The following is an 11,501-nucleotide window of genomic DNA, read 5'->3' as shown; positions in this document are numbered from 1 at the left end:
ATGATGTTATAAATATTCAAATGGCCCTTGGCAGAAAAAAGGTTCCCTGCTCCTGCGTCTAACCGAACTACCTGGCCAGGGCTCAAATGCCACATTCTCAATGAGGTTCACTCTGACTGCTCTATTTAAAATCACACCCCACCCCCTTTTCCTCGCTCTGTCTTTCCCCGTAGGACATACTTCCTGCTCTATCCACCTCTCCTCTGCCTCTGTGGCACCTTCCCAGGACTGTTCTTGGGTCCCTGACTGCCTCAGGCTGCTCATAGGATCTTCTTTGGGGCTAAGGAGGCCAGTCATGGGGGCAAGGTGACCGACATACATGGTGATGCATGGGAGCTGGAGTTGGATGGGAGCCAATGGATCATCCAGGCAACTCTGTATCCCTCCAATGAGCAGCCCTGGGTTTGTTTTCCTGGGATAAGGACAGAGCAAGGACTGAGGTGGGTGAGCAATGAACATGGGGGCCCCGCCAGAAAAGCAAAAGGTGGTGTGTCCATGCCTGGTTCACATTTCTCACTCCCTCTGCTTACTCTTTGCTGCTGTGAGGCTGGGGAAATTTAGGAGGCCTGGGGTGTTGGGGGGTGATGTTGCTATCCCAAGCAGAGCAAGGTAGTAAGTGCCTAGTGTCAGCTTCAGGCAGTCAACAGGGAGGGTCACCAGTCTTAACACGCACCAAAGGCCACACTTAGAGTTATCTCCACCTCTCTTTCTCCTCTTTAGCCTCTGCACCCCATCTCCTCCAAACTCAAGCTCTATCCCATCCCACCCCCAACAGACGATAGAGCCTATAACTCACTTTTTCCTCTATCCACCCAATCATGAGTTTATTAAATATTTATCAAGCATCTACCACGGGCCAGGCACTGCAGAAAGTTCTGGGGACCTAATGGAAAGACAGATGAATTCCCCAGTTTTTATTCATCCTACTATATATATTGGAACACCTATGTGTCTGGCACTGTGCTAGGCACTGAGAATACACCAAGGAGTAAGATCCGTCTTTCCTCTCTCCCTTTCTCTCATTTGTTCACTCACTCACTCACGCACTCACTCACCATCTGTTGTGCTGACCTGGTTTTGAGCGGGTGCACTTTGCAAACCCCCTCACCTTTGGCAGAACCTGGTGCACATTTCAGGCCTCAGTGCTGTTTATAGAGCCTGGGAGCAGACTTTGTCTCACCCTGTGCTGCGTGCAGAATGCCTTTCGGTTGTCAGGTCCTGCCTGATGCCTTGCCTGTGTCCTCAGGTACCTGGTTCCTGCAGGCAGGCAGGCAGACAGGCAACCGAGTTCCACCTTCCTCCCTGCTCTCTCCCACTTGCTTCTCGCCCGGGCTCCTTGGCACCACAGATTGCATCAATCAGATCCCCCACTGCCCCTCTGCCAAGTGGCCTTGTTGGTGTGGTCTTCCCACTGGTACAGTCCCTACCGGAAAGAAGAAGGGGCATGACCCGACTATTTACCCCCAGTCCTGCTCCCTGTCCCCGTGGCACTCAGGTGTCTTTGATCCCAGCTGTCTCAGCAGCCCGGAGCAACAGGAGGTGTGTGTGTGTGTGTGGACAGTCCACTGGGTTACCCATTAACTCAGCCGTGAGTTAATGGGCTGATGGGTAGGTAGCAAGTGTACTTGAGTCTCACTTCTGCTTATGGGTTTGGGCTGCTGCTTCAGGTCCACCTGCAAGGCCAAGATGATCCCGTCACCCGTGATAATAAGGATGCAAGCAATACTGCAGAAGGAGATGGTGCGAGAGTTCCTGGCCGAGCTCATGAGCACATTTGTCATGATGGTGAGTGTCATGATGGAGTTCTGAGGAAGGGGCACGAACCCAAGACTTCACGAAGCTGGGGCTCAGTGAGGGCAATCCATGACCCTCCCATTGCTGGCCTCCTGGGTCACATTGCCCATTCCTGTCTCTGATCTAGGAGCCTGAGGGGGAAGCATAGGAAAGTAAGGAGAGAGCTCTGCCTTTATCACCGTCTTTTTGGGAGAGAAAGGGCTCATACTTTGTGGAGGCAGAACAAAATTATGGGCTGGGGAGTGTCAGGGGCATGACTGGAAGTGGGGAGAAGGGACACCGAAAGAGAGAGAGAGAGAGAGAAACATCGATGTGAGTTATGTGCCCTTAACCAGGAATTGAACCTGCGACCCTTTAGTGTGCAGGTCAATGCTCTAACCACTGAGCACACAGGCCAAGGCAAGTGTCAGGTTTTGAGAATTAATACTGAGGGCAAAGGGGAGACACTGAAGGTCTTCAAGCAGGGGAATGATGTGGTCAGATTTGGATTTTTAGAAGGAAATTCTGGGGGTAGTGTGGAGTCTCAACAGAATGGGCAAGGCTGAGTGAAGTGAGGGGAACCTGTTAAGAGACTGTTGCAAAGACCTAGGACAAAGAATGGCGAATGGTCCAGGGATAGAGAAGAAAGCACATGTTTGAGGCAGTTGTAGAAGGTGGAATCAAGGAGGTTTCTTAAGCCATAGATGTGGGGTAAGTGCCAAGGGGGCCATTCTGAGCCCGGGGCCCAGCACAGGGCGAGAGGTAAAGTCAGTTTGGACATGATCAGGTGCGGTGCCTGGGAAGAAATCTAGGAGGTGGCTGGTTATGAGGCCTGGAGCTCATGACAGAAGCTTGGGCTGGACGTATGCAGTTAGAGTTCATCAGAGTATGGGTGGTGGTTAAAAAACTGTTCAGTGAGAGTGTATATGAAGAGGCAGTACGCTGAGGAGAGAGAATGAAGAATGGCACACAAAGGGGCCTGGGAAGTATCGGCCAGAGAGGTGGAAGGAGAAAGTGGGCGGTGACTGGTGATGGGAGTGTGGGGGGCCCACAGGAGGGAGTGGTCAGCAGACAGAGAAGGTGAGAACTGACCAGGGTCCATGCGGTTTGACAACATGGAAGTCACTGGGGACCTGGCAAGGGCTCTTTTAGTGGGTGATAGGACAGAAACGAGACCTCAACCAGGAGGTGCCGTTTCTTGGAAACTCCCTCCTCCCCTGCTTCAGCTCTGCCACCTTCCCCAGCCAGCCTCTGCCCCTGACCTGTAGCCATGCTTGTCTGCACCTTAGGGAGAACCCAGGTCCATGAAAAGAAGGGGCAGCCTCTGGGATGAAAAGTAAAGGCAGCCAGGAGCATGCCAGAGGAAGTGGGAAGAGAGGCAGGGTGTGTGAGACAGTGTAAGTGTGCCTGAGTGTGTGTGCGCGCACATGAATATGAGTGTAACTGCGTGCATGCGTGTGTGTGTGTGTGTGCACGTGCATATGAGTGTAACTGTGTGTGTGAGTATATGTGAATGAGTGTAACAGTGTGTGTGAGTCTGTGTGTGTGTGTGCGCGCGCCCCAGAATAGGAGATGATGGGACTTACGGAGCCCAAGGGACTCTGGATGTCTGGGTTCTTATCCTGCCACTGAGATCTGCCTGGAGCAGATCTCTCTGTGCCTCTAAGTGTGCCTTCTCAGTCATAAAATGTGCTGAATGGGGCCTTCGTAGGCTTTGGAGATGGGTTTGAATGCTGGCTCTGCTACCCTCTCCTTGTGTGATCTTTCATAAGTATCTTAACTGTTAACACTCCAGCTTCCTCGTTAGTAAACATGAAACTAACATTGAGCTGGCAGACTTGTGTGAGGAAGACCAAGAGCCCAACACCCAGTTCACAGGTAGGACCCCTGTGTTGGTGTCTGGTCATTATGACAAGTGCTCTAAGCTGCTTTCTCCTCCCTGCCTTCCACTCTCTCCCTCCCCCATTACTCACCTTCCTGCTTGGCTCCTGAGCTGCGAGTACAGCACTGGATTCTGTCCTGCCTTAAACCAGGGCAAAGTAATTCATTTATGACAAAACATTCCAGTCCCATGAGGACTATTAAACCTTGGAACCCTGGAGGCAGGAGGGTGCTTCCTTCGAAATCTCTTAGAGAAAAAGGCACCACCCATTGATGCCTGCCCATGTCTGCATTTCTCTTCCTTTTATGGAGATTATTATTGAGCACCTATTGCATGCCAGGCACTGATTCTAAACTAAGCCCCTTACGTGCAATACCTTCCCAATCCTCAAACAGAGTTCCCCCTCTGAGAAATTACCCCCACTTCTCAGAGGGGGGAACTGAGACTCCGTGAGACTGGTACTTGCCTCAAGTCACATTTTTTTTTTAAAATATATTTTATTGATTTTCTACAGAGAGGAAGGGAGAGAGATAGAGAGCTAGAAACATCGACGAGAGAGAAACATCGATCAGCTGCCTCCCGCACACTTCCCACCGGGGATGTGCCCGCAACCCAGGCACATGCCCCCCGACCAGAATCGAACCTGGGACCCTTCAGTCCGCAGGCCGACGCTCCATCCACTGAGCCAAACCGGTCTCGGCTCAAGTCACATATTAAGGTAAAATTAAATCCAGTCTAGTCTAACATCATGGTCTTGACCCTTAACCTCTATGCTCTGTGTCTTTGTTTAGTGATGGCAGGGTTTCTAACACCCTGGTTTGTTAACTAGCCCCCAGCTGAGATAAGGCCCTCACTTTTGAGCTCCACATAGTCCAAGACCTCACTCTGAGCCTTGTTTTCCCCATTGGTAGAGTGGGAGCAGAAACATTTGCCATTCAGATTTGCTGTGAGAACTAAAAGAAGTAACACATGTAAAAGAACTTTGGGAGGTTTAAGCATTGTGTTATTGTTATTTGTTGGGCCTGTGCCAAATTGATAGGGAGTTCAGTGAATCATCAGGGTAAAGGTTTTACAAGAAAAGCAAGTGTGACCTTGGGCTCCATTTACTGTGTCCAGGATGAGGGAAATGGGCTGTTCTACTCAATTCCTCTCTGCCATCTATGAGAGTGTTGTCCTCGAGGCTGGCCTTCTGACTGTTGGAAGGACTTGGCCACATTTACTGACCAGGAAGGGAGGAGGTGGGCCTTCAGGGATCTGAAAAACCAGCTGTAGACGTGAACTGGACCATAGGGCAGGGGTGCAAAGTTACTTGCTCCAGGGGCCAGCGAGAGCAACTCAGAGTGGAAGGGGCCTGACTGCAGAGTGCCGACCTGTGCAAGGACGCTGCTGCCACTGCTCCAGCTGACTGCTGCCGTGCAGGGTGGAATGTGGGTTTGCATTACCTGGGCTTCTGATTCCTCAAGAGAAGCTGAAACTTCTGATTGTCAAAACTAAGTTATCGAAACCAAGCACGTGCGTTGGATGGCTTAGGCCCATGGCTGCCACTTAGCAACCATGACACAGGAGACCAGGTGGGGTTTATTCGCTCATTCACTATTTTTAGCAAATGGTTCTGAGCTCCTTCTTGGAAATAAAGGACCCTTGGTCTTCAGACCTTCCATGCTGGCTCCACTCCCTGCACTTCCCGACACCTCCCAAACCTGTCAGTCTGTCCTGACCTCACTCCCCACTCCCACAGCCCATCTGTTCCTGTCATTTCCTGCCTCATCCTACCCTTGGCCCTAAGCTGGCCCACTTCTGGGCCCCTCTGCACCTGTCCTAGGGCTCTTGAGGAACCCAGTGGGCCCTGCTCACTGCCTCTGCCCTACTCTATCCAGGCTATTTCACTTTTCCTCAAACTTCCCAAAGCTGCTCTGTACTCTGCCTGTTTTTTATTTTATTATTTTTTTTTCTTTTTGAAGATATACTTTTATTGATTTCAGCGAGAAAGGAAGAGGGAGAGAAAGATAGAAACATCAATGATGACAGAGAATCATTGATTGGCTGCCTCTGGCATGGCCCACAGTGGGGATCAAGTCCACAACCCAGGCGGGGAATTGAACCATGACTCACTGATTCATAGGTCCACACTCAACCACTGAGCCACGCTGGTTGGACTGCCTGTTTTTTAAATCAGCAAATGGCTTGGCCTCCAGCTTGAAAGAGAAAACCATCAGGTGGGCTTCTGTGTCTGGCTCCTTACCCACCTGTCCCTCTCACCACCAGAACACACCTACCTGTGTATCCATATTTCTCCCCCTCCACTCAGGCAGGGCCCCTCCTTCAATCCTGTCAGTCCCATCCCTCAGTCTACTGAGATACTTTACCCCATCCTTTTTCTCTCTCCTTCATCTCCAGCCTCCCTCTCTCTCTGTCTCAATCTTAACATACCAAAGTCTACTTAAAACAGCACAACACAGAACAAGACATCCCTCCCTTCATCCCATAAGCCCCTTCATTTATTACATTCTCACTCCCTTCTCAGGCAGGTTCACAAAGGGAGGTCTACACTGGAGCCCTTCAACTCTTCCTCGCTACCTACTCACCTCTCAGCCTCTAAGGCCTGGCTTCTGTCCCCATGGCCTGATACAGTGCTCATCACATTATTAATGACCTCTGATTGTTACATCCAAAGGGAGGCCTTCTAGGCCTTCATGCACTTGACCCAAAGGTTGCACCAGACTGTGTAGACCACACCCTTCTTGGAAACTCTGCTTCTCCCTGATGTCCAGGACACACTCTCTCTTTGTTCTTCTTTCATTTCAACACCTGCTCCAGCGAGCATTTCTAATGCCCTCCAGGCTCAGCCCTCAGATGCTTTCTCATCTTCGTCCTCTCTCCTGCTTTCATCCTCCCTGATGGCTTCAGAAGTAGTCCTCATGTCCACAGTTCTCCAGGTTATCTTTTTCAAAAACTCTAGAACTATCAAAGGGAAATACAATATGAGCCATATATGTAATTTTAAAAGTTTTAAAAAGGTAAAAAGTGACAAGTGAAATGAATTTTAATAGAGTTAATCCATAGAGCCAAAATATTACCAGTTCAACATGCAATCAATATACAACTATTAATAAGATTCTACATTCTCCTTTTCCTACTAAGTCTTTGATGAATTTGTACTTTACACTTAAAGCAGCTCTCAGTTGGGACTAGCCACATTCCAAGCACATAATAGTCACATGTGGCTGGTGGCCATCACATTGGATGATACAAATCCAGACTCTGATTTCCAGCAATCTGGACATCTAGAGGTTCCTTGGAGTCAACATGTCCAAAACACATGGACTTTTCAAAGGAGGTGCTGAGTGTGGCCTTAAAGTAGACTATCATTTTGTCAGGATATAGGACCAGGTATTCCAGACAGAGGGAATAGCATATGGAAAAACACAGAGGTGTGCAGGGAGCAGTGTAGTGTGGTTGTTTGGTTTGAGGCTGTCTGGCATAGGTGACCTTCTGGGATTCAAATTCTGGCTTACTACATGCAGACTGTGTACTTTGGCCAAGTCACTCAACTTCTCTAAGCCTTGGATTGTTTCATCTGTCAAATGGGGAGATTAATAGTACCTCATGTGTATGTTGGTGTAAGGGTTAAAGGAAGTGAGAGATGTATCGTTTACCAGTGCCTGGCACATAGCAAATTTTCAATAAGTGGTTATGATTACTTAGCGGTAATACTATTGCTGAACATAGAGAACACTGGAGCAGATATGAAACTGAGAGGCAGAAATTACTAAGAGTCTTGGATGGAGGCCTACTGGGCTTGGACTTTATCCTAGAAATGAAGGGGTGCCAGTGAATGTTTAAATGAGGGGCAGACACGATCAGACCTCTGTGTTAGAAAGGTCACTCTGGGTGCAAGGAGGCTGAAAAAGATCTGGGAAGAATGTAAACAGGAGTGGGTGTCGGGGAGGAGGGAGAGAAACCTCTCACTTATGACATCCAAGTTTCGGGTTTGGCCAACTGAAACGGGGAACATAGGATGAGGATCACATTTTCTGAGATGGTGAGCTTTCAACAGAGAGTCCAAGATGCCTGTGGAACACCCAGACTTCCAGCGGGTATCGGGAAACAGGGATCGGGCTCCCAGGTGCAGGTTTTGGGAATTTTAGTGCAGGAGGCATAGCTGGAGCCACTGACCTGGTAAGAAGACTCAAGAAGAGTGCCAGGGGCGAGACATGAAAGGGGCCAGGGGGGAAGCCCTGGGATCATCTACACTCATGGAGCAGAGGAAGGAAAAAGGATGTGGGAAGGAACTGTAGAGAGGGAGGGAGGAGGAAAACCGTGAGGGAGACATGTCATGGAGGCTGAGAGGAAGGACTTCCCAGGAGCAGAGTGGTTAAGAGAGTCAAAGTCAGCGGAGTCAAGTAAGACAATGTCTGAAGGGACCTTTGGGAAACCAGAGGGCTGGAGCCCTCTGAGAGAGCTGTAGTCTTGGTGAGATGTGGAAGCAGAAGCCAGGTTGAGGAGGGAGAGCAAGGGAATAAAGGAGCCAGCCAGTGGGTTCTTTCCTGGAGCCTGACAGGGGGGGGAGAGGTGTCCACAGGTGAACAGGAAGGCTGGGCTGAGATGGGAGGGATTACTTTTAGGAAGGAAGAGACATGAGTCTGTGGGAGCCAGTGAAGGGGAGGGTGGACAATACAGGCAAGAGGGAGGCCTCTGCAGAGGAAGGGAGAGGCTGGGTGCAGGTATGAGAGCTGAAGAGACAGGCAGATATAGATTCAGATGAGTGGCTGTAGGTGGTGAGGGCCTAGCTTCAGGCCTCTATTCTCCCTGCAAAGGGGATCCATGGGGGTGTCACCTGAGGAGATCCAGCAGGTAGGGATGGGTAAGAGCTGGAAGTTCAGGAATTACACGAGGGCAATGGAAATGTTGCTAAGGGTGCGAGTCAGAACCCCACTGGCTCCCAGGGCTGATGTGGGTGGGGGCCATGGCAGAGCCCAGGCAGGAAGTTTGGAGATCCCTTGAAGAATCTTCCTTCAGGCTAGGCTTGAAGTGTGAGATGCTCTGAGGTTCAATCCACGGCAGCCAGGTCCACCTCGAGGCCCTGCCATCCCCTGAACTTCAGGTGGGCTTGGGGTTTAGGGGTCTGGATGTGTCCATAAGAGCCTCTGTCTCCACTATCCGACTTGGGCTCGGGGTTTAGGGGTCTGGATGTGTCCATAAGAGCCTCTGTCTCCACTATCCCACTTGGGCTCCTTTTACACTCCCACCCAGCTCTCACTGGTCAGGTCTTAGAGGCCCTGACAGGGACGAGTAGGGAGAGGTCATGAGGAGGGAAGTCTCCGGAGGAAGAGGGCATGGCAGAGGGTCTCCCAGGGCGATTTGGGGAGGCCCAGGGCACAAGGGTGAGGAGCCTGAACTGAGCTCTGAGCCCTCCTCTGAGGTTGGGGCTTCTGGGAAGGCAGTCCTCTCAGAGGCCCTCCCTCCCAGGTGTTTGGCCTTGGCTCCGTGGCCCATATGGTTCTAGGAGAAAATTTTGGGAGCTTCCTCGGTGTCAACTTGGGTTTTGGCTTCGGAGTCGCCATTGGAGTGCACGTGGCAGGGAAAGTCTCTGGTGAGTGAGCCTGGGCCCTGCCCGACTGTCAAGGCCAGGGATCCCCTGCAGGTTCTTCCTGCCCACCCCCAGCCATCCCCTCCTGCCAGTCACCCAGCGCCTCACCCCACTGCCCCCTGGGAGGGAGAATACCCGAAGCCCCCTTCTCACCCAGACTCTTCAAGAGCCTCCTTGACCCACCAGTTTTACAGGCTGGGCCAACTTAGCCAAGCTATTTAATTTCTTCACTCCTCACGTTCCTTAATGACCAAATGGAGATGGTGGTCTCTGCCCCGGTCCTTGTGAGAATTAAGTGAGGGTGCACTGCATAAATGCTTGCCTCATTATTACTGTTGGGGCTCTCAATATTATTGCTGTTGTTGCATCTGCTCTCACTCTCCCAACACACTTGCCCACCCTGCAGGCGCCCATATGAACGCAGCGGTGACCTTCACCAACTGTGCACTAGGCCACTTGTCCTGGAAGAAGTTTCCTGTGTATGTACTGGGTCAGTTCGTGGGTTCCTTCTTGGCTGCTGCCAGCATCTATGGCATCTTCTACGGTGAGTGTCCTGTCCTGGGTTGTCCACTTCTGGCCTCAGCCTCCTCCTCTGAGTTATGGGCAGAGCTGATCTCAGTGTCCTGGCCTGTGAAAATGTCTGGGAGAGAAAAGCCCTGGAGATGCTCCCAACCCCTGCCTCCCACCTTATTTCTGGGACTACAGTGGGGTTGATTGAACTAGGGGAAGTTTCACACTCTAATTCGTCTCCACAGCAGCCATTATGAACTACTCGGGCGGAAATCTGACAGTGACTGGCCCTGTAGCCACTGCTAACATTTTTGCCACCTACCTTCCTGAGTACATGACATTGTGGAGGGGCTTCCTGGATGAGGTCAGTGGTTCAGGGTGGTTGTCCCTCCACAGGCCCTCCCCACCTCAGGAAGGGGCCGGCAGGCAGCCCCCCGCCATAGAGGGATAAGAACTCTGATGGGAACTGTACTAAGATATATCTCTGCCAGGGGATTCAGCCTGGGAGCACTGTTGAGGCCCTGGTTTGGCTAGGGGGCCTGGGTGGCTGCTATGGCATCTGCTCCACAGGTATTCCTTACGGGGATGCTCCAGCTATGTCTCCTTGCCATCACGGACAAACGTAACAACCCAGCCCTGCCAGGGACACAGGCCGTGGTGATTGGCATCCTTATTGTCGTCATTGGAGTGTCTCTGGGCATGAACACAGGATATGCCATCAATCCATCCCGGGACCTGCCTCCCCGCTTCTTCACCTTTATTGCCGGTTGGGGCACAGAGGTCTTCAGGTACTGCCCTGCCCAGCCACTCCTTCGAGTTTTCTGTGGGTTTCCTGCATGTGGAGGGGTGGAGGTGATATGAGGAACAGCACAGGAGTCCTGCAGAGCTGCCAGGTGGTCTGGGGAGGCAGGAGTGGGTCCCGACCTTCCCTCTGATTAGCACGGATGCAGATCCTGCTTCTGGACTGAATGTAACTCCTGCCCCAGATCAGCCTCTGTCCCTGAATCAGGGACAGCTGACCAGTGTCTCAGGCTCAGGGGTGACTCCTGGGTTAGGATGGGGGTCACTCCTCTACTCTCAGGCCTACCCCGTCTCGGCATGAGGTGGATGCAGCTGCTGTCTCGGGTATCGGCCCCCTCACCAGGCCTCTGCCTCTTGCCTGCAGGGATAAGAACTGGTGGTGGGTGCCAGTGGTGGCACCGCTCCTCGGTGCCTACTTAGGTGGCATCATCTACGTGGTCTTCATTGGCTTCACTATCCCACGGGAGCCCCAGATACTGGAGAATCCTGTGGAGTATGAAGACCACCAAACACCTGTACTGCCCAAGACCATGCCTCACCAAACTGTGAACTCCTCCCTTGCCTCTGTCTCTGTGTCCCTCGACAACAGAACTCCAGTCCAGCCTGTCCCACCCTTAAGTGACAACATCCAAGTACAGCAATTCTAAGTAAGATTTTTTGTGACCCCATCCCCACCACAATAAAGCCTTGCTCCACAGTGGCACCCTTGCTTCCTGGGTGCCTCCTATGGTTAGGCTTCCCTCCCGGTTCTTCCAGGAACTCTAGGGTTATGCCATAGCCCAAAGCTAGAGAATGGACCCAAGAGGCCTCCAATTCCTTCCAGTCCTGGGAGCTGCGGCGCCCCCTGGGGGAGAATGGGGAAAGGCCACAGGAAGAACAGAAGATCAAAAGATGCCAGACACAGAACAGTGGACTTTCAGGCATAGGATAGGAAAGGGATGGCTT

At 51.6% G+C, this 11,501-nt stretch overlaps 1 protein-coding gene across 2 annotated transcripts; it reads left to right on the top strand.

Moving 5' to 3' along the window:
* Positions 1–1,644: 1,644 nt before the first annotated feature.
* On the top strand, positions 1,645–11,265 carry AQP7 (aquaporin 7; the record flags this gene model as incomplete). Of its 2 annotated transcripts, none has more annotated exons than XM_081103758.1 (6): positions 1,645–1,785; positions 9,125–9,248; positions 9,652–9,789; positions 10,001–10,119; positions 10,326–10,543; positions 10,921–11,265. In XM_081103758.1, 6 exons carry the CDS (start codon positions 1,645–1,647, stop codon positions 11,201–11,203), a joined length of 1,023 nt encoding a protein of 340 aa, XP_080959884.1. The 2 variants fall into 2 exon arrangements, with proteins under 2 accessions (XP_080959884.1, XP_080959885.1); XM_081103759.1 differs by having other exon boundaries at positions 10,977–11,055.
* Between the last annotated feature and the right edge of the window lie 236 nt (positions 11,266–11,501).

Source organism: Myotis nattereri (assembly GCF_964212035.1).
Source record: "Myotis nattereri genome assembly, chromosome: 12".
Taxonomy (NCBI): Eukaryota; Metazoa; Chordata; class Mammalia; order Chiroptera; family Vespertilionidae; genus Myotis; species Myotis nattereri.
The sequence above is the reverse complement of the archived record's forward strand: the minus strand, read 5'-3'. Positions and strand labels throughout refer to the sequence as shown.